This window comes from Littorina saxatilis, linkage group LG2 (genome assembly GCF_037325665.1).
Source record: "Littorina saxatilis isolate snail1 linkage group LG2, US_GU_Lsax_2.0, whole genome shotgun sequence".
NCBI classification, from domain to species: domain Eukaryota; kingdom Metazoa; phylum Mollusca; class Gastropoda; order Littorinimorpha; family Littorinidae; genus Littorina; species Littorina saxatilis.
Window position 1 is genome coordinate 54,515,369 of NC_090246.1, and position 22,500 is coordinate 54,537,868.

The 22,500-nt window shown below is 42.6% G+C and overlaps 2 protein-coding genes and 1 long non-coding RNA gene across 4 annotated transcripts in view; 1 reads left to right on the forward strand and 2 right to left on the reverse strand.

Moving 5' to 3' along the window:
• Positions 1–18,499, forward strand: part of LOC138959274 (uncharacterized) — a 31,803-nt gene extending 13,304 nt beyond the window's left edge. The window contains exons 7-10 of the mRNA XM_070330680.1: positions 2,706–2,864; positions 3,389–3,928; positions 12,051–12,209; positions 12,724–18,499. Coding sequence (XP_070186781.1) covers positions 2,706–2,864; positions 3,389–3,928; positions 12,051–12,209; positions 12,724–15,047 — 3,182 coding nt within the window. The 3' untranslated portion in view covers positions 15,048–18,499. The remainder of the gene's footprint in view (positions 1–2,705; positions 2,865–3,388; positions 3,929–12,050; positions 12,210–12,723) is intronic.
• The window catches only part of LOC138956364 (uncharacterized), a 128,099-nt gene extending 106,023 nt beyond the window's left edge, over positions 1–22,076 (reverse strand). Inside the window, exon 1 of the long non-coding RNA XR_011452633.1 lies at positions 21,881–22,076. This is a non-coding gene — a long non-coding RNA (uncharacterized lncRNA). The remainder of the gene's footprint in view (positions 1–21,880) is intronic.
• LOC138959275 (uncharacterized) lies at positions 3,978–9,643 on the reverse strand. 2 transcript variants are annotated; one of them, XM_070330681.1, is made up of 3 exons: positions 9,350–9,643; positions 6,857–8,716; positions 3,978–6,604 (listed from the first exon to the last, which is right to left on the reverse strand). In XM_070330681.1, the coding sequence occupies exons 2-3, from the start codon at positions 8,277–8,279 to the stop codon at positions 4,878–4,880; spliced, it is 3,150 nt and encodes a 1,049-aa protein (XP_070186782.1). In that variant the 5' UTR covers positions 8,280–8,716; positions 9,350–9,643; the 3' UTR covers positions 3,978–4,877. The 2 variants fall into 2 exon arrangements, with proteins under 2 accessions (XP_070186782.1, XP_070186783.1); XM_070330682.1 differs by lacking the exon at positions 9,350–9,643 and having other exon boundaries at positions 6,857–9,214.
• Positions 22,077–22,500: the final 424 nt, after the last annotated feature.

Below are 22,500 nucleotides of genomic sequence, written 5' to 3' on the forward strand. Positions count from 1 at the left end.
AACAGTTTGGCTGAAAAATGGGTTTTTTGTTGACGCAAGTGCTGATCATGATGTTGGTTACATGGTTTCCAAGTTGATTCTCTGTCACCAAAACAATTTTATAGCAAACAACTTTGAACTGGATCACATATAAAGCTACAATATATGAGAAGGGCATAATAAAAGAATGGCATTATTAAACAGCCAATAAGTGTTTTCTCCCAAATCACACCTGTGATGACACAACATTGTGTAATTACATGGAAGCCATGCCCAGTATCGTGGATGGCCTCATATACATATATGAATAAGGAGCGTTTGACTACAGGTGAGAGATTAAATATCAATAACAGGGTTTCCGTATTCGCCCCAAATAAGACGAACATACAACAATACAAAATGTAACACCTTCAACGAATAGCTGCCTGAAATTCAGTGAAAATATGGCCTGAAAAAAAAAAGTTTTCACATAACATTTTTTCTGTGTGGTGGCAGAAACTCCTAGTCGGCATTGTACAAGTGGAAGAGGTGGAACAAAACGGACAATAGGACCAACACCATTGGCTTCAATGCGCGTCCGGGACGCCCACCTGAGCTTTCACGCAGTCTAGGGCAGGGTACGAGGCAAGGATTTCATCAGTCAGCCGAATCTGCTGGAGGTGAGGCCTTCATCTTTTCTGTATTCTTTTGTATAATCAGGTGTGAAACTTTTCAGGTTCCCAGGCATTATTAAATTCTGAAAGAGCTATATATATATATACAACAACAGCTGCCAGGTTTCACCCATGTATAATTATTTGCTTTGAATTGATGGGGTATTTGAACTCTCAGAAACACATTAGTTCATTTAGTACATAATGTCCTACGGCCTTAGTGCCTATTAAGTTAGTGCCTATGTAAAAACCATGGGTTGTTTTGCACCCACGAGGTACTGCGCGTAAGTTTTTTAGCGGGTATTGCGAAGGTTAACCCTTGTCTATCGATCGTAGAATAAGACGTGTCGTTGTATCATCCCATGTCTGGATCAACAGATAGAGGGGTAAAGCAAATTCTCAGAAAGGGACAAAGTGAATTTGAAAAACTCAATTGTGCTATGTTCATTGTATTTTCTTTCTTATTTGCAGGCCGAGATAGGGATGAGAAGTCCAGGGACTCGGAGTCCAGCAGGATGAGGCGCTCTCAGAGCTGCTCCCCTGGAGACAGCGACCGCAGCGAAAGGTCATGCAGGTCAAGGTCCAAGGAGAGGGCAAGAAGGTCACGATCACCCAGAGAGGATAAGCTGAAAGAAGAGAAGGAGAGGGACAAGGAGAGAGACAGGAGCAGAGAGAAGGAACGAGACAAAGACAGTGGGCGAGACAGATGCAGCAGGGACGACAACAGAGACAGAGATCCCGTTCGCACAGACAGGGAGAGGTCTTCCGGCCAAGAACGAGACCGTGACCAAGATCAGTTTGAGCGAGAGAAGAGAGACCGTGACCGCAGCCCGAGAGAGAGCAGGAGCAGAGAGGACGACCCAGACAAAGAGAGGAAAGATAGAGATTCGGAGGGGGACAGTGACAGCGGAAGAGACAGAGGTCGGGGCAGAGACGAAGGAAGGGGGAGGAACAGAGACAGAGACGCAGGAAGGGATAGAGACGGAGGAAGAGACAGAGATAAGGGAAAAACAGGTACCGAGAGCGAGAGGGCAGACAGCGAGAGAGAAACCAGGAGAGAGAGGACGAGGTCCGCTTTGTCAAGACCGGCTGGAGGTCAGGCGGTGACTGCGACAGGAACCGAGAGGACAGTGGGGGCCGGGGTGGTCACCGTGGCAACGACAGAAGGGACTTCCCTGGGCGCCAGGGATGCCCACCTCAGTCTTCACGCAGTCCAGGGCAGGGTGCCAGGCCAAAGACCAGCGACGGAAGGCGAGGATTTCGTCAACCAGCTGAACCTGCTAGAGGTGAGGCCTTCATCTTTTCTATATTATTTTGTATAATCAGGTGTGAAACTTTTCAGGATCCCAGGCATTTTTATATTCTGAAAGAGCTATATATACAACAACAGCTGCCAGGTTTCACCCATGTATAATTATTTGCTTTGAATTGATGGGTCATTGAACTCTCAGAAACACATTAGTTCATTGAGTGTAATGTCCTTTGGTCTTACCTGACTGAAAAGTGTTTTGTAAGTGTCTGATGTGCATTTTTTTTAAAGTTTTTAGATGACCAGCCTTTTTAATCATATGTGTGTGTGTCCATGCATCTTAACATCATTGTAGGGTAATGTGTGTATCTAATCCAAAGTCAAGGTTGTGGTGGTACACACACATTGTGGGGTAGTCATTGTGTTAGCTCTGACAAATCTGTGCGCCTTTTTCAACTTCAATTTATGTTTCCTTCATTGTCAACCATATCTGAAAGAGAACACTACTGGGCAAAGAAGCAAAAATGAAGCGGTGCACACTTTCATATGATTGTGTGAAAAATATTAAACTGTATGTGTGTGCGTTCATCTACCTTACGTTAGCAGGTAGTGTGTGTATCTATTCACTGGGTCTATGGGGTATCTAAAATTTATGAAGAAGGGGTGCACACTATCCCCACCTTTTCCATTTCCATTGATCCCTATGTGTAACCTACATTCATACCAAGTTTTATCAAATTGTCCTGAATTCTGATCAGAGTATCTTAACAACCTTAACATGTATTTTTTTTTTCTTTGGCCTAATTAAATCTCTTTGTTTCCAGAGTGGTCTTCTTACAGCGACTCGGACGATGACTATCTTCCCGGCTCAGAAGATGACACTGACTCGAGCAACAATGACGCCACAGCACCATGTGGAGTGCCAGGGACCACCAGTGAACCCGACGAGTCCATCATCTATCCCTTTCTACGTAAATCTGATGGTTAGTTAGTCTCATTCTTTTTTTATATAATTATTAGCATTCGTTTTACGTTAAAAAGGTTGAATAAGGATTACATGTGGATAACAATCATGTAGTTTCTAAAAAAGAGGTAAGTTTTCTTTGATAAGTGTTTTTGTTTTGTTATGTAATTTTTTGTTGTATTCCATCGTAATTAAAGACTGAGGTATGTTGACAGCAACTTGAGCAAGTAATAAAGTTAACATGAACGGTGTGGGGGTGGGGGTAATCATGTGTAATGTTACACTGATTGACTGCACATGCCTATGCCTATGTACATTCTATTGGTCCACGGCAAACTGACCTTTGACATCGGCCATTGTCGGAGATGTGATCGAGCGGTGGGACCATTTTGGTTTCACCAATTCCGAACTCTGTTTTTAGTTTGTCTGTCTGCTGGGCTATAAGCAATATGTAATAATATTTCTGACTCCAGCTAAAAAAATTCAGTAAGTTGTGAATAAAAAAATAAAAGTATGCGTTCTTGTGTGTGTGTGTGTGAACAGGTGCAAGTTGGTCACCAGGTATTCCATCTGAATCTCTAAAAGCTGCAGGTCTCTACACCTCATCACAGCCACCCTCTTCTTCATCGTCCAGAAGCATCACTCGACCAAGCGGGAGTAAATCTTCATCCCAGCCAGCATCTAAACCCAGTGACAGCGGAAGAGACAGAGGTCGGGGCAGAGACGAAGGAAGGGGGAGGAACAGAGACCGAGACATAGACGCAGGAAGGGATAGAGACGGAGGAAGAGACAGAGATAAGGGAAAAAACAGGTACCGAGAGCGAGAGGGCAGACAGCGAGAGAGAAACCAGGAGAGAGAGGGCGAGGACCGCTTTGTCAAGACCGGCTGGAGGTCAGGCGGTGACTGCGACAGGAACCGAGAGGACAGTGGGGGCCGGGGTGGTCACCGTGGCAACGACAGAAGGGACTTCCCTGGGCGCCAGGGATGCCCACCTCAGTCTTCACGCAGTCCAGGGCAGGGTGCCAGGCCAAAGACCAGCGACGGAAGGCGGGGATTTCGTCAACCAGCCGAACCTGCTAGAGGTGAGGCCTTCATCTTTTCTATATTATTTTGTATAATCAGGTGTGAAACTTTTCAGGATCCCAGGCATTTTTATATTCTGAAAGAGCTATATATACAACAACAGCTGCCAGGTTTCACCCATGTATAATTAGGTACCGGCAGTCAAAAAATGAGTCTGAAAAATCTCCTAATGTTTTGAGATGTTCTTATTCTTCTGTATAAAACAAGAATAACAAAACAAAAAGTAAGGTTCTATCTCAAATACTTCCTGAGATATCTGATTTTTAAAGTTTACAGTTAGCGTTAAGCGGTGCGTATTCACATTTTCTCCATTTTTGAGGTCACACACCATTTGAGTACTAAGTAAATGCCCATCTTAAACAAGTTTATCTTGCTAACATGTGCCTGCAGAACACAAAAATATCAATGAAATAGGATAGGATGTAGAGATACACTTGTACTGAAGCTGTCAATATTGAAAAAAAGGCTATTTGGGGGCGTGGCAAATGGCAGAAAATTGATAATTGGGCACGTTTAGGAATTTTTTTAACAAACAAAAAGACATCAAAACACATTAATTCTTCTGATTTCTACTCTCAATAGTATATACTTAAGAAATCTTCAATTACAGACATGTGGTTGTCTTCATTCAGTCACAATGAGGGAGCCAAAATCAGGAATTTCACCATTTTGACAGGCGGAAATGAAGATCGGAGGAACCCTGAAATATGCAAACTTTAACTGCCTGTAACTTTTGAACTACTGGACAAATATGCATCAAATTTTGACAGCAGTCACAAAATGCAACATACTCTTGGATACATCTCTTTTGTGGAAATTGAACACACCACTTTTGAAAGTTAATTCTTAAAAATATCAGAAAAAAGTAAAGACCTTCTGTAACGAAACTGAATCACAAATGACAGAAATCCACTTACTCACTGATTGTGATCTGCCTGGTTTTACTTATCAACAGTACTTCTCCACATACAAGTTATATTGTTCCTGGAGAGTGCTGTTTGGGACATGCCACATCCGTGCATTTGTGGAGATCGGTTCTAACAAAAAGTCCCATGCAAACACAAACACACTGCTGACGGTGTCACTGTCTTCTTTGGCTGGCCAAGAAAATCTGTTGTTGTCCAGAGAGCTCTTCTTTAAAAAGTTTACTTTTGCCTCATCTGCGCTTAGAATGTTTGTAACAGTGCCCACATGAAATGTTTCATCGTAGAACACTGCCACTGTCTGACCTGTCTGGGCAAATGAAAACCCGTCGCTATCTACTCGCTGGTCGTTCTCATGCTCTGAAGCAGAGGAGTCGGACTCTGATGGCTCGTCTTCCTCATCAAGGTTGTTGTCCACCCTGTCCCTGTGTTCTGGGAATGGGTCCTGGGACGCAAGGAACTCCTTCAGAGACTGTTCCAGGCCTGGAAGGTCCTGTGTGAGCTTCAGAAGCTCAGACTTGAATCCCAGGACATGCCGGAAAAAGCGAATCTGGGTCTTCAGAGCAGCCAGTTTTTCTCTTTGCAGAGCTTTTCGTTCTAGCAGCCTGTCGACATCACCAGCACTGCTGCAGGCTCCCCCATCTTGACGGATCTCTTGAGCAATATCTGCCTTCTCCCTTGCCTTCTTCTGTCGATCTGCCTCTGTCCGCTGCTGCTGAAGCTGTAGCTTCTGTCTTTTGCTGGCTTTCACCTCTCTGTCATTCTCTCGGTGACGCTTTCGCATTTCAGGACCACTACTGGATGCATTCAGAAGAAGTTGCCTTTGTTCCTCATTGGACTTCTGGTTGAACCAAGCCTTCATTGTTTTGTTCCGTTTCAACATGGTCAGAGTGCTGTGGTGGTGGACTGAGGAGTTGCGGTGCGTGTAAATGGAAATATCGAGATCCCCAAAGCAGGCTTCTCCCAAGAGGTTGGTGATGTGTGAATGCCGCAGCCGCTCCAACACTTGTGGATCCTGAACAGCATGGTATCGGCCACCAGGCAGGAAGTCGTCCAACTGTCGCTCAGTGACAGCAACAAAGTTGACACAGAAGTGGCTGAAGGCACGCTGCACTTTCTGTTGTGTCGCCTCATCCAGATCTAGGAGTGCTGCAAGTGACGATGCGTCTGGTACTTGGATACTGAAGAGTGACGGCACATGGGGGCTGAAAATGGAGGCACTGTCATCTCTCCACTCTCTCAGCTGTGCGTGCAGCTCCACAACAGGCAAGAAAAACTCTGCATAGCTCGTCTCCCCAGCACACAGTAGAGTCCAGTAAGGTCCTGTGATCCTCTCGTAGACCATGGCAAGCGTGGCAACAAAAACGTTCACCTCTTCACTCTGGGCATCCTTCAACACACTTTCCAGCTTCTGGTTCCTGCTCGGCATGTAATCTGACAGGAACTCTATGATGTCGTCACGGTGTGCCAGCAGCTTTGTTGCACCATAAAAGATGCTGTTAAACCGGTTAGATTTGAAGCTTGGCACAGTAGACGTCTTGTTGGTCATCTCACAGTATGCAAGCCATGCATCTCTGCAGCCACATTGATCATCGCCCCTGGGTCCTAGAACCTCGCAGGCCATCCGCACATAGCGAACAGCTGCTGCCTCCTTTGCCTGCCAATGTCCAAACTGAGCTGCGTTGTCTCGGCCAATACGCTGCTGCCCCCACTCGGTCTGTAGTTCTTTCAGTGACTTCTCTGCACTTGTGCCTGAAACAGTCAGAATTAAGAATATAAGATACAGCATTCAGTGATTCACACACATTTGCTGACATTGTAGAGATACAAAGTGATACTAGATAGTAATACAGAACAAACACACAGTTTAAAATACAGACTTAAAAATGTATCATTTACACATTACATTTACAGCACACTCTGCATAGAGGTTAACCTTTATAATAGACACAGACACTGATACAGTGAAACACATGTACAAAGCTGTGAAATGTGTTTACTCACCAAGTCCAAGCAAGTAATGGGCGTTGCAGTACAGGAACTGGAGATCCTCCTCTGTCCCCAGGGTTGCCTTTCTGAGGTCGTTGAAGTCTTTCTTCATGAGCTTGTTTGGAGCGGCTCTGTCAGACATCAGTCCTGAACACTTCTGCAGAGCTGCTTTGAAGCAGCGTTCTGTGTCGTCTTTGTCGTAGACTTGCGCCACTTCTTGGAGGAGACTGACGGTAACATCCACAAGAGTCTTGGCGTCTTCTGTAGCTACCTCTGTGAATCCACAGCTGAGGGACCCTGCACTTGTGGTCACTTGTTGACCCACATATTTCCGGTGGTCCCGTGTTGTTCCGTCAAAATGAATATCAAAATTGTCAGAGTCAAGCACAGTCTCGGCAACATGGTATTTAGCCAGGTAGTGCCCTTGATCCGCAAACCGCAGAGATGTGCGTTCAGATGGTACATCTTTGTCGTCGATATCGGTGTGGAACAGATTGCGCGCAACTGTTTGGATGACATGGCCACTGTTCTTTGCAGAAACCCCACAAGAAATGAGTCCAATGGTAGTTTTGATGACATCATGCGTGAATTTCTTCCTGGGGCCCTCCTCTGTTGTCTTCACAGTATGTACTACAGCTTCTTCAAGAAGATCAGCAGTCAGCTGATTATGTCTGTCCAAGTCTTGTTGTCGCTTCTCCTTCACACTGTTCAATTTGGCTCTCAGACTTGAATTAGCAGTCTGACACAACTTGAGTTTGTGCTTCAGACGCTCAATTGTTTGAATGCACCCACCATCCTCATGATCTTTCAGATTTTCTTCTCTCTTTTTTAAGTTGGTTTCCTGCCTTTTCAGTCTCTTGTAAAAGTTTGTTTGCCGAATTTTGCCGATGTACTCCTTGGCACTGCACAACTGGGTTTCCACACATTTTATGTGAGATGCACTACGTTCAGCTTTGCCTTGAAGTTTTGTCAAGTCTGCCTGCAAGGTGGTTACGCTTTGAGTTTTCTCTTTGAGAAGGTCCTTGTAAATCATCTCTCGGTTCTTTGCTTCCAACAGACTCCCACTGAGCTCTTCATTGCTCCTGCGTAGTGCAGCTAACTGCCTGCCACTTGATGCAATCTTTAGATGAGTCAATTCATCTCCGGTTGGATGGTCAGCTGGGGGTGTTGCAGGTGCATTCTCTATTGCACAAGGCACAACAGACGGGACAGTAGGCATCGCAGATACCAGGGGAAAATGAGACTGCTGTTGAAATAAATAGTCTTTCAGCTTCGCCTCGTTGTTGCCTCTGTGCAGACTTTTAGAGAAAGTGTCATATGGTTTGCGTACTTTGTCGAGTCTTGCTCTAAGCTGCTTGTCAGACAAGTCTGAAATGTTAAGTCCAACATGTGTAAACCACTGCCTGCACAAAGTATGCCTCTCGTCTTTCTGGAACATGAGTAAGTCAATTAGTGTCCCATTTGTCACTAGTTCTGTAGGGCTGGGCAGGTCACACAGAGAGTCAGGAGACAGAAGATGGCGTCTTGTAAGTCACAACTTCTGCAAGAAGGGCCCAATGTTTCTGGTATTAATTTCCTCGCCCACATCAGCATACACAAATGCAACAATATCACCTTCACTAGAGTGGACTTCAGCAGCTTGTTTGTTTGCACGCCTGACCTCTTCCTTCAGGGTTGTATGAAGAAGAAGACTGTTGTCACAGATGGAAGAAAACAGAGTCTCCATATCCTCCCATGATTTCCCAAGCTGAAGCCGCAACTGATCAAGTTGGATGAGGAGACGATTTGTAAGGACTTGATGCTTGGGGAGGGCAACTTTTCTTCCTCGTCCTGCGCTTGACATCCATCTGCTTAGTCGATCAAAGTTGTCATCTTCTGAATAAAATAAAAACAAAACTCATGAGTAAATTGACATCTTTAAATCAAATGGTTTGTCTCATCTGTGTTTTGTTTTGAACTCTATGATAATAGTTACTTCACTTTTGCTCTAAAAAAAATTTTTTAAAAGAGAGAGAGAGAGAGCACTTAAATGTGGACTTTTGCACTTCTAAAACTATATCTGAGAAGCAATTGCGTGTAAACAAGGTGCACTTTTCACGTAAAGAATTATTTCTTTCAGGCTACAACACGAAAAAAGCCAAATAGTAGAAAACGAAACCTGACTGAGTTATTCTTTGAAACCTTCGACGCCTTACTTCCGGTCTAACACTTTCGTACACAACAGTCAATATCTACGCTTAAATGTGCCATCCTGTTACAATAATGACAAAAATACTATCAAATAAGTTCAAAGTATCAACCAAAGTACATAAAGTCAACAGGAAAGACAGCAAGAAAAATAAAAAGCTTCGACACCAGTAGCGTATGAGCGAAACACAGTACAATTTCAGACCGGTCCACTTCACCACTTTGATTTACAATCTACACGAAGATACAGACAAGAGAAACAAAATATAGGCCTAAGCTTCTTTAGATAACTTTAATACAACAAAACAAAACAATATTTACCGATGAAAGGCCTGAATGCGTTGAGCCAAGGGTAATCTGTACTGTTCTCAATCGCAGCATTTGAACCTCGATTCGCCATTGTTGACATGCGAACATGTGTGTGGTTTGAATGTGAAGGTCGGCTTTCCCGGCTTGCGATTGGCTCCCATTGACCTGACCTCTTAGTTTCGTATATCACTGTTTTCAGCAGAAAACAAGCTTTCCAGCGCACTATAAGACTTGCAGTGTATTTTGTACGGTTTGTGAGATACAAAGGTTTAAAAACAAGCAATAGTTTTGAACTAAAAGTTCAAAATTTTCCATCCATTCTTTGGGAATAAAACTTATACGAAAACAATCTACAGGAAGAGATGAACCAAAATATGGTAATTATATGCTAATTTGAAGGTTGTGGGGTCAAGGAGAAAGGAATTTCCCCAACAGCTGTAGATCGTGGTTCAAAGCAACGCGAGAAAAGGAGCGTCAGCCACCGAGGGATTTGCCGACCGTGGTCAAGTTTGGAATTAAATTTCTCTCTCACACACTCATATTTGACAAAACAAGACACATTAATAAAAGATTGAAAAAATGATCTTTATTTTGATACCATTTTTTTTAAAATTTGGTTAGTAATTGCTGAAGCAGAGTAAGTTGAAAAGTGCCATATTTCACTCAAGTTTTGCCTTTCCCGCACTGCTGCTGATAGCACTGCCGGTACCTAGTATAATTATTTGCTTTGAATTGATGGGTCATTGAACTCTCAGAAACACATTAGTTCATTGAGTGTAATGTCCTTTGGTCTTACCTGACTGAAAAGTGTTTTGTAAGTGTCTGATGTGCATTTTTTTAAAGTTTTTAGATGACCAGCGCTTTTTAATCATATGTGTGTGTGTCCATGCATCTTAACATCATTGTGGGGTAATGTGTATATTTAATCCAAAGCCAAGGTTGTGGTGGTACACACACATTGAGAGGTAGTCATTGTGTTAGCTCTGACAAATCTGTGCGTCTTTTTCAACTTCAATTTATGTTTCCTTCATTGTCAACCATATCTGAAAGAGAACACTACTGGGCAAAGAAGCAAAAATGAAGCGGTGCACACTTTCATATGATTGTGTGAAAAATATTAAACTGTGTGTGTGTGCGTTCATCTACCTTACGTTAGCAGGTAGTGTGTGTATCTATTCACTGGGTCTATGGGGTATCTAAAATTTATGAAGAAGGGGTGCACACTATCCCCACCTTTTCCATTTCCATTGATCCCTATGTGTAACCTACATTCATACCAAGTTTTATCAAATTGTCCTGAATTCTGATCAGTGTCTGATGTGCATTTTTTTAAAAGTTTTTTAGATGACCAGCGCTTTTTAATCATATGTGTGTGTGTCCATGCATCTTAACATCATTGTGGGGTAATGTGTATATTTAATCCAAAGCCAAGGTTGTGGTGGTACACACACATTGTGAGGTAGTCATTGTGTTAGCTCTGACAAATCTGTGCGCCTTTTTCAACTTCAATTTATGTTTCCTTCATTGTCAACCATATCTGAAAGAGAACACTACTGGGCAAAGAAGCAAAAATGAAGCGGTGCACACTTTCATATGATTGTGTGAAAAATATTAAACTGTGTGTGTGTGCGTTCATCTACCTTACGTTAGCAGGTAGTGTGTGTATCCATTCACTGGGTCTATGGGGTATCTAAAATTTATGAAGAAGGGGTGCACACTATCCCCACCTTTTCCATTTCCATTGATCCCTATGTGTAACCTACATTCATACCAAGTTTTTATCAAGTTGTCCTGAATTCTGATCAGAGTATCTTAACAACCTTAACATGTATTTTTGACTCACATGCGAAGCAAAGTGAGTCTATGTACTCACCCTAGTCGTCCGGGCGGCCGGCCGGCCGTCCGTCCGTCCGAAAACTTAAACGTTGGATTTTTCTCAGACACTATTAGGCCTATCAGCACCAAATGTGGCATGATGGTGCATGGTGAGCCTCAAAAAACATACATGGTAACTTGACCTTGCATCAAGGTCAAGGTCACAGGGGCCATAAATGTTGTCTCAAAAACAGCTATTTTTCACATTTTCCCAATTTTCTCCCAAGCTATTGATAATGGCTACCTCACCTATACGTGGTTTATAGATCAAAGTAAGCCCTATCTTTTGATATAAGTTTGGTTGATCTTGCTGCAAGGTCAAGGTCACAGGGGTCCTTCAAATTTGGATTGTATGCATATTTTAAAGTGACCTTGACCCTTAACTATGGAAGTTAACTCTTCCAAACTTTCCTAATTGGGTGAGGCACATGTTATTCTTTCATACTGATACACTTTTGGTTACGTATCTTCAAGGTCAAGGTCACTTTGACCGCTCTGAATTGTGACCAAAACAGGTCTGTGAACCACTAAAATTGACCTTGTCTCTTGGTAGAAACTCATACTAAACACTGTTGTGCTTCTGGTTGTTAAAATTAACAGTCTTGTCTTGGGTGACCTTGACCTTGGGTGAAGGTCATGTGTATTTAGGTAGGAAAAATTTGCAAAAGTTGCAAAAAAATGTGTTCTTAGTGTAATTTGCCATGTTGTTGTTTGACCTTGACCTTCAAGGTCACTTGAAAGTCAAGGTCATATTGAGGTCAAGGTCATGCATGTGAGTCGTATGAGCTTTGCTCTTCTTGTTTTTTTCTTTGGCCTAATTAAATCTGTTTGTTTCCAGAGTGGTCTTCTTACAGCGACTCGGACGATGACTATCTTCCCGGCTCAGAAGATGACACTGACTCGAGCAACAATGACGCCACAGCACCATGTGGAGTGCCAGGGACCACCAGTGAATCCGATGAGTCCATCATCTTTCCCTTTCTACGTAAATCTGATGGTTAGTTAGTCTCATCCTTTTTTTATTAGCATTCGTATTACGTTAAAAAGGTTGAATAAGGATTACATGTGGATAACAATCATGTAGTTTCTAAAAAAGAGGTAAGTTTTCTTTGATAAGTGTTTTTGTTTTGTTATGGAATTTTTTGTTGTATTCCATTGTAATTAAAGACTGAGGTATGTTGACAGCAATTTGAGCAAGTAATAAAGTTAACATGAACGGTGTGGGGGTGGGGGTAATCATGTGTAATGTTACACTGATTGACTGCACATGCCTATGCCTATGTACATTCTATTGGTCCACGGCAAACTGACCTTTGACATCGGCCATTGTCGGAGATGTGATCGAGCGGTGGGACCATTTTGGTTTCACCAATTCCGAACTCTGTTTTTAGTTTGTCTGTCTGCTGGGCTATAAGCAATATGTAATAATATTTCTGACTCTAGCTAAAAAAATTCAGTAAGTTGTGAATAAAAAAATAAAAGTATGCGTTCTTGTGTGTGTGTGTGAACAGGTGCAAGGTGGTCACCAGGTATTCCATCTGAATCTCTAAAAGCTGCAGGTCTCTACACCTCATCACAGCCACCCTCTTCTTCATCGTCCAGAAGCATCACTCGACCAAGCGGGAGTAAATCTTCATCCCAGCCAGCATCTAAACCTTCATCGTCGACCAATACTCGACCAAGCGGCATAAGAATCCATATTGCCGCAAATACAAATGGCAAAAGAGTGTACGATAAAGAGAACTGGTGCAAGTTCTGTAACTCCCCAAGCACCAACCTCGCTAAACACCAGTTTTCGAAACATAAGAAGGAACCTGAAATAGTGGAAATTTTGTCTAACCCCAAGAACTCAGCAGAAAGGCGTTTTCTGCTGGAAAGAGTGCGGAACCTTGGTAACTATAATCACAACTGTCGCGTTCTTAAAAAAAACAAGGGTAAACTAATACCCTGGCGATCACCCTCAGAAAAAGTGAACCCTCTGTGCTACATCCCCTGTGAATTTTGCCTGGGCTTCTTTGTAAGAAACGAACTGTGGCGGCACCAACAACGCTGCAAATTCCGGAAAACTTCAAAAAACGGAAGAAACGTCATATCCAGAGCTGAATCTTTGCTTCCATCCAACATGGAGTGCAGCGGAGGCTTGAAGGAAAACATTTTTGATGGCATGCATTCTGATGGCTTCACTTTTGTTGCTAAAAGAGATCACCTCATTGTGAAGTTCGGCGAAAAACTGTATCAGAAACATGGCCACTTGCAGCACAGACGACAATTCATGCGGCAAAAAATCAGAGAGCTTGCCCGGTTCTTGTTGGTAGCCAGAGAAGAGGACTCTACAATCACAGCACTTCAATCTTGTATTCGTCCCGACAAGTTCCTTGTGGTGATTTCTGCTGTCAAAAAACTCTGTGGGTATGATTCACTCACACATGTTTATGAAAATCCATCACTGGCCCTTAAGATTGGGCATTCTCTCAAGAAGTGTGCGACAATTCTGAGAAGTCAAGCACTCATAGAGGGAAACAGTGAACTGCAGCAAGTGTCTGCGGACTTCGTGGATCTATGCGATTCTGACTGGAAAGAACACATCTCATCTGCTGCCCTCTCAACATTGGCCTCAAAGCAAAACAACAAGCCACATGTTCTGCCACTGACGGAAGACATGAAGAAAGTGACAAAATATATGGCGGAGGAAAGGGAACGGTGCTTGAACACCCTGAGGTCAGAGCCAACAGTTGCAGCATGGCATGCTCTTGCTAAGGTTTCACTGTCGAACATCATCATGTTCAATCGTCGCAGGAGTGGTGAAGCTGCCAGGATTTTGCTTACAGACTTTGAAGCGGCAAAGGAGAATTCCTTGCCTGAGGATGACATCCTAAGCGCTCTCTCGGACATGGAGAAAGAACTTGTCGCTCACTTCACACGAGTTGAGGTGTGTGGCAAAAGAGGACGCAGAGTGCCTGTGCTGTTAACGAAAGCAATGCATGCCGAAATTGAGCAGCTACTGCTTTCTCGTGAAGAGGTTGGTGTAAGGTCGTCCAACCCGTACGTCTTTGCCAGACCTTATTTTGACTCAGAGCAACATCTCGCTGGTCACACCTGTCTCAAAGAAGCCGTTGAAGCAAGCGGGGCCCAGAATCCACAAAACATCACCAGCACAAAGCTTCGGAAGCACTTGGCTACTGTCTCACAAATACTGAACTTAAGCGAGCACGAACTGGAGCAAGTCTGTGGATTTTTAGGTCACAATATCTTGGTGCATCGTGAGTACTATCGGCTCCCAAGTGACACATATCAGTTGGCGAAAGTAAGCCGTCTGTTGATGGCAGCGGAAACTGGGGAGATCTCAAAGTTTCAAGGAAAATCTCTCAGTGACATCCATCTGAACAAAGATTTGGAGTTTCAAGACTCTGAGATTGAGGAAGAAGAAGAGGTGGAAATAGATGACCTGATGCCTGCTCATACTACATCAACCAGCCACAGTGTTGCTGAAGAAGGAAACTCTTCAACAGCATCATCTCATGAACTTCCTACAGTTTCCTCGTCTTGTCAGAATGAGAAACGAGCATTGCACAAAAAAAGGGAGCAGAAACCGTGGCGGCATGGACAAAAAGACTTTCTCTCTCCAGATCAGAACAAAGCCATCTGTACGCATTTCAGCAGCTTCATTGACAGCTTTCGTGTTCCCGCAAAGGCGGATTGCGATAACATTCTGGCCAAAGAACCTTTGCTGCAGGCAAAATCTTGGCTGAAAATTAAGTGCACTGTTAGGAATGCAATTGAAAAAAGAAAGCGAGAACTCAAGAGAGTTCAGAATCCTTCATCTGTCAACACTTGAAACGGAAACAACCAACGTCGCGGCATGGAAAAAAAGACTTTCTCACACCGGATCAGAACAACTGGCAAACTAAAAGAACTATTGTCATTGTAAACTTTCCATGGTTTGTGTATTATATACTCCAATGAGTCAGTGTGTGAAATATAAACATTTAGAATGCGTTATTGAATTATTGCGGCCAGTTGAAATTTTTGTCAAAAATCCTGTAATGTCATTTTAACCATTTTGGTTATTTTCAAATTTCTCATCAAAAATGTGTGATTTGGATTAAAAAAAAAAAATCCATAAAGCAGTGTCTCCTTGCGCGGAAACAACTTGCGGTCGCCGCGCGGCTGCCGCAAGTTATAACGTAATATGGTCACAATGTGTTGTAGTGATTTCTGCCGCATGCGTTCTTTTTTTCTTTCGCTCCTGGAGCGAATTGCTTGCGGTCGCCGTGCGGCAGAAATCCCTGCAATACATTGTGACTAAATGACGTCACAGCTTGCGGCTGCCGCAAGTTGTTTCGCGCATGGAGACACTGCTTTATGGATGTACGTGTGTAACAATGACACAATCTTCCTAAAGTAGGTATTAGCTCCGTATTTTTTGGCCATTCATGAGTAAATATATATGTGTCGTGGAGTTTGGCTTGTTTTCCAACCTCATGTGCCCGGAGTCACGCGGCTTGCAGGGTGGCTGTGTGGTGGTGGGTCTGAGGACTCTGGGTGAGCGGTGGGTTTCAACGGCTGGCTCACTGCGCTGGTTCAGCACTGTAGCGGATGGCGAGGCTTTGGGCTTGTGTGTTTTTGTTTTGTTTTTTGGTTTTTAAGGCAACTGTCACTGACTTATTGTGGGTTTCTGACAATGATTGATGTGTAGGTAATTGAAATTGTAGTTATTAAGCATGTGGGGTCCTGATTTGGCCTTCGTGGTCCGCGGGACCCGTAAAGCAAAATTAAAATGAAACGAAATTATATGTGTCAAAGTAGCATTCTATATTTTCTCTCTTCGATCTTTTGCTGGTTGCTTTGACTTCTGGGTGCTCATTCAGCTGTATTTTTTCCAACTGAGCTATCCAGGCGGACAGTATACAGGCACACACAGTACACTAACATCCAGTACTTCACTACAGGCACACAGTAGGGGAGGGTGGGGCAGGTAGGGTCAGGGGCAGGTTGGGTCACCTTGAATAACTCTCACAATTGAAAAGATATTCCCGTTTCGTTTCCGATCTATGTTTTTGAATGTCCCAGTGCGTCCCTATCGCCAATTTGTTTGAATGGTAGTGATGTGCAAGTATGGATCCGGTGGTTTCACCATGAAATTTGACAGTAAGTGACTTTTTTGACTCTCATACTTTTTGTTCTATACGTGAATTAACAGGGTGCTCATGGATGATATCTTTAGTATACACACCTGATTCATTTTAGAAGTGAATTGTGCTGTTTAAATTCGTATTTAAATTGAATCGAAACGTAACAGACCGATTTCTTTGTGCACCCTGTGCGGGGCAGGTAGGGTATGGGCAGGTTGGGTCAGTGACTCGACCTGCCCCGTCATTACCCAACCTGCCCCTTCTTTACATATAGAGAATACTACATGGCTTGCTGTGTCGTACCAGATTTACACGAGTTTTTTTAATTTAATATTGAACTGCGAGCGAAAGCCATGTAGTATTCTGTTTATCCTACATATTTTACTTACGTGTATTTAACTGAAAATGTCCTGCAGTCGAGGCATTGTAAAAGCTGGTTGGCCTTGAGACCTGGGTCAATGATCGGTACTTGCAATCTGAACACAGCTGCCTGTCCAGACACTGACCTTCTTACCCGGGGTCAATGACCGAGTTTTTATATGAGAGGAAAGTCTCTGAAGGATTGGTCAGCGCAGAATAAGATAAGAGAGGGGTTGAAGTGAATAGCGCAAAGAGGGGGGAGGGAGGGGGGGTAGTAGCTATTTTGACTGCTGATGCAATCGCCAGCGGCTCGTGGCACTGGAGGGGTGGTGACACGGTCAAGTGAGGCGGAGAGGGGTAGCTGTCTAGCCACTGTGTCTGGCCTTGATTGGTGGTAGTCCTGAGTCCTTCTCAAAGTGGGGGGGGGGGGGGGGGATGAGTGGGCAGTAGAGAAGTGACAGACGACTTTGTGCTTCAGCGAAATTTGAACCCGCACGGCGGGCGATTTCAGCAGAATTTCGAACCCGCCCGACGCGATTTGAACCCGCCGGGGGCGATCGGGCGACCGCCAATATTCAGCCCTGTAAGCAGTGGAAAAACAGGTCCCTGCCAGACTTGCTTGACATGACCTCATTTACATGATATACACACGTGTGATTTGAACGATTATTATCTCACGAGTGTCTCTCTCACGTATGTAGGATAAATTTGTTATTGCATGAAATATGAATCATAGGTGAATTTGTTTGTATGTACGCGCGCGATTGTGTGTTGATGGGTGCGTGTATTTCATGTGTATGAGTTATAAATATTGTTTGTGTTACAGAATGACAGGTTTTGTTTATTGCAACAGCAACGGCACCATTTGTATTCAACCCTGACCTCTGATTTCAGTTATGTTTTTAATAACAACACGCACAGACATGCGAAGTTATGTTATTTTCCATTGATGTTTTTTAATATTATTTTTTGCTTCGTGTTTGTTTTTGGTAAGTTGTTACTATTGGCAATTTTCTTGTTCTTCTTTGTTTGGTTTCCCGCAGTGGGGCACTGCGGTTATGAAATTAAAGGCCCCTCCTGTTTTTGGAACCGCAGGAGCTTTCTAGTTTGCTGTTAGGTAGATTTTTGGTTCCTCTTTCCTGTCATGCTCTCTTTTTCTTCATGAATTTTCTTTTTTCTGCCTTCTTGCTCATTCACCTGTATTTTTTCCAAAAATCCCTTCTCTTGCCGCTTGTCTCGCGATTCATGTATAGTTTAATCTGTTAGTGTTCTGATGTAAGTCCAGCAGTAGATAGGTTAAGCCTATTTTAACATACTGGAAACTGGTAATCTTCCAGTAGGTATTAATTTAGTTTTACTAAAGCCTGCTGGGACACAAGTAATGGGTTAGTGCATTTGTAAACAGGAATCGCTTGACAAGTGGCCCCCTTCATCCCCCCCTTCCTCGTCCTGATATGGCTCTGCGTAGTCGGCTGGACGTTAAGCAACAAATAAACAAACAAACAATTCTTTGTTTGGTTGGTTGTTTTCATATCTCAATTATGTACACAGGTTAATTGTGGTATCGTTCAGCTAGTCAATTTATTAATTTACCTTTATTTTGGCAGGATAATAGCTGTTTTTCTCAAGTTGACCCAACCTTCCCCACAGGGGTACCCAACCTGCCCCGTGGTGGGGCAGGTTGGGTATTTTTGGTGACCTTTTTATTTATCGTTTATCTCTCATGATTAGAACGATTTATTTTCGAATGTTGAATTATTGTATTGCAAAAGGATTAAAGTTTTCTTAAAAAGTTGTTTGAAATGTTTTCACTGGTTAATCTTTGAATGAGAGTGAAAAAGGATTTTTTTGACCCTACCTGCCCCACCCTCCCCTACACCATACACAACACTCCACTACAGGCACACAGTACATGTACACTAATAGACAGTACTACACTATAGGCACACAGTACACTCATACACAACACTACACTACAGACACACAGCACATTCATCCACAACTCATTCTTCCTTCCAAAATCAAGAATTCAATACATGTACCAGTTTACCATATCATTTCTGATCACATTTCATCAGACATTTCTATAGTTAAAATTAATAAAATTTAGTTTAGAGCCTCGCTAATTTAAGATTAATAAAATTTAAATTAAAAACTTGTGTGACCATGGTTATATTATTATTAATTATTATTATTATACTACATGATTTTTTGAAATTTTACAGAAAACGCAGTATTTTTACTCCAAAGATGATTATATTTGACACAGTAACATAAAACATATTTTTTTACTTTTAGGAGCAAATTCACACAAAAAAGCATATTTAGTGTGTGTACACGTGTAACGGATGACACAGGACCAAAAGCAATCAACATATTACATTATTAATATATTATGACATTTCTAGCACATGACATCACCAGCACAAAGGTTCAAAGCAACAGCTAATAATAAAATACACACACACACTTTGTGAGGTACTTCCTGTCAGCTCATGAATATTCATTATGCATAATACCCCATTATGATGGTGTAATACTTGCAAATTTTTTCAGAAGCTATTACATTAATATTGCTTTTATCCAGACCCACAGCATCTCATTTGTCAGTAAAAGAAACCATTTCAGACATTTAAGCCCAACTGTTCGAAATAAGTGGTAATTATCAAGTACCTCACAGTGGTAGTGATTTTAGGGCAGGGCAAAAGTACCCCACAGATGTAGGTAGACGAGTATGTGTGTGTGTGTGTGTGTGTGTTTGCTTTTAGGTCGGCGCTGTTGTTCTTGTTTTGCTCTTTTAAAAACTGGGTTTGTAACTAGTTATGCTTTCTAAATGTGTTTCATTTGTATTTGTTCATTTGTTTGTTCGTTTTTTGTGTGTGTGTGGTTTGTTTGTTTGTTTCTCCGCTCCTTTGCTGTGTGTGTGTGTGTTCCTTTCTCTCTTCTGATGTGTTAACATTTAGTCAAATTTTGACTAGATGTTTTAACATAGACTAGGAAACGAGACGAGGGTGGTGTTGTGTGTGTGTGTGTGTGTGTGTGTGTGTGTGTGTGTGTGTGTGTGTGTGTGTGTGTGTGTGTATATATGTATGTGTGCGAGTGCGTGTGGAGCGATTACGAGAAAACTACTGAAGCGAAATTCATGAGACTTTACAAACACATTCTTCCCGATGATAGCCCCAGGCCTTTTTCCCCCACTTTTTTCAATGACTGTCTTCATACCCGCCTTTAAGTGACAGTTGAAGCGGCACTGTCACGCTCTAATTTTTCGATCGAATTGGATTGAAATTGTGGTCAAGCAATCTTCTATGGGACTGCATTACAGCTTGGAAGCTTAAACATAATTAATCAGTTTGGACATTCTGCTTAAGATTAGAATTTAAGCAATCGATCCAAAAATATATAGATATACTATGCTTACTCTCAAAACTCACAATAAAAGAAAATACATCAATTAGGCGTTCGCATGCTTCGCGGAGGCGAGCTGATCGAATCAGTCTCATATCAAATCAAATCAAATTAACTTTATTATCGCACATGGAGAAATTGCAGTGGTGGTGCATTATGTTAATAAACGACAAACGAAACACTAAAGCATTAGCATTATATTTAAATGTAATTTTTAGTTTGTAAAAAAAACTATATTTTTATTTTATTTTAAAACATCAAAAAAGTTTGTTATAGGGGTGTTAGCTTCTCTTTGAAATCTTGGTCCCGTCCGAGGAGGGTCTGATTTCTCTAATATAGGGCTGTCTGTGTGACAGTATATATGTTACAGTTAATCTGTGAAACCAGGGAATACGTGTATTAACTAGGTAATACATGAATTAACTGACGGAAAAAAACAGTTAATTCATGTATTACCTAAAATAGTTTAGTTAATGGTCCTCCTCAGGACTAGATTACCTTGCGATACGTCCCCCACAAAGGGACTTTGCTCTGTAAATCTCGGTCCCCCTTGAGGAGGGTCTGATGCTCCCAATAGGCTGTCTGTGAAGGGATACTTACTTCTCTCTCTATCTCTGCTAAGAGATTTTAACAAATCTCGGAAGAAAGTCTCTGCTGACTTTCAATTGTTTCTTTCACAATTTCTGATGTTTTATATATATATATATATATATATATATCAGTCTTCGGGTTTAGGCTGTTTTCTTTGTGTTGATCTTTTAGTTTCTGACCGACAGATTGACTCAATATTTGTATGTATATCGCTTCACGTGACTTGCTGTTTACTTCTTTATTGTCGCTCTAACCCCCCCCCCCCCCCCCCATGCTGCGTTTCATTTGCAGTGCTTATCCTTTGACCAAAGACCGATCAGCACAGTGCTTAATCTGCATGTCATCATTATCAGTAACAACGTCACTATCAGTATCAGTATCACCATAGTTACTAATGCCATAATGAGTGTCTTTGCCATCTTCGCCATCACAGGCTGCCATCAAACAAACAAGTGCTGGAACATTCTCTGAACCCTTACAAAATGTCCATCAGTCGTAGGGATATGTGACTCCTAGTTCGCATGTGAACAACGGAAAAATAAGAAAGATGCTATGTTTTGACCGAAGTGCTGTTGATTTGACACTGGACGCCTTGGCTTAGGACTATACTACACAGTACACTGTGTACTTCTTATTTAAAAGTAAACTTAACTGGAAACTTGCAAGCGTTTGCTGCTGAAACGATCACAATAAGATACATGTTCCTAAAAGCCTGACAGTAATTAGGTGGAGTCGACTTCACAGAGTCAGCTTCACGAAGCTCGGTGCACAAAGCTGTGGCATTGAATGTTCGGTAAACAGACTCCGCGAAGTCGTTAGAATAACAATCGTTAGTTCCTAAGTCAGCAAAGTTTGCATAAAGTAAATCGAAGCCGACGGATGTGGGCCTACAGGGCAGTACAACAACTACACCAAGCAACTTATTCATTCACAAATTGACACACGCGAAATCAAAACCCAATCAAAAGATATTGGAAACAAGAAAACAAAGATTTACCAAAGTTTCGTCGGCCGTGTTATTCTTTGAAGCACAACACAGATTCCAACCCCGAAAACCGGATATTAGTAAAAACGCAAAAGGGCATAACCAACAACAAAAAAGACTAATAATCCTCATCCAGGCTGTCAATCTGACGTTATATCCCTAAAAGCGAAAAATATTGATCAAGACGCCTACCTGTCAATTTCCGGCGAGGTCAAATGGCGCCCACGTCATTAACTTTTTTTCACTCTCTCATCTCCTTCCTCGGCAGTTTCAACAACGCACCATTTCTGTCAGTCTCATCCGGTCAGAGAAAAAAAAATCATAAACCCAAAAGAAAAGACTGTGGGACCGCCGCTTTCGTTTTGCAAAGCACAGCACAGTATTAACCCGAAAAGAACAATGCAGGTACGCTGTGTACCAACTGGCACGCGCGCACGTGCAGGCAAACGTTAACAGACGTAGACTGTGCAAGGCAAGAGCGTATGACACACAAGCTAACACGGGAGGGAAGCAGGGTTGGAGGGGGGAGGGGTGTATCCCCTCTAGCTTCATTCCCTCTCTGGCCTCAAAATTCCCTTCAGCGGGCGAAGACTGGGGCTTGGAAATCAATGCGCGTTATTCAACCAATGGCATGCTCTATAATTACATCGGCGCACGGGCGCCCGTCGACGGGTGACACCAAGAAGTATCGGAGTTTGTGATTGGTCCGACCCTAATGGGCGCGTTGACTTAAGTGGTACAAACGAGAAACCGCAAAACAATTAGCATTTTGTAGACCCCTATCTGTCTCTCTTTTCGTTTTTCTTCTTCTT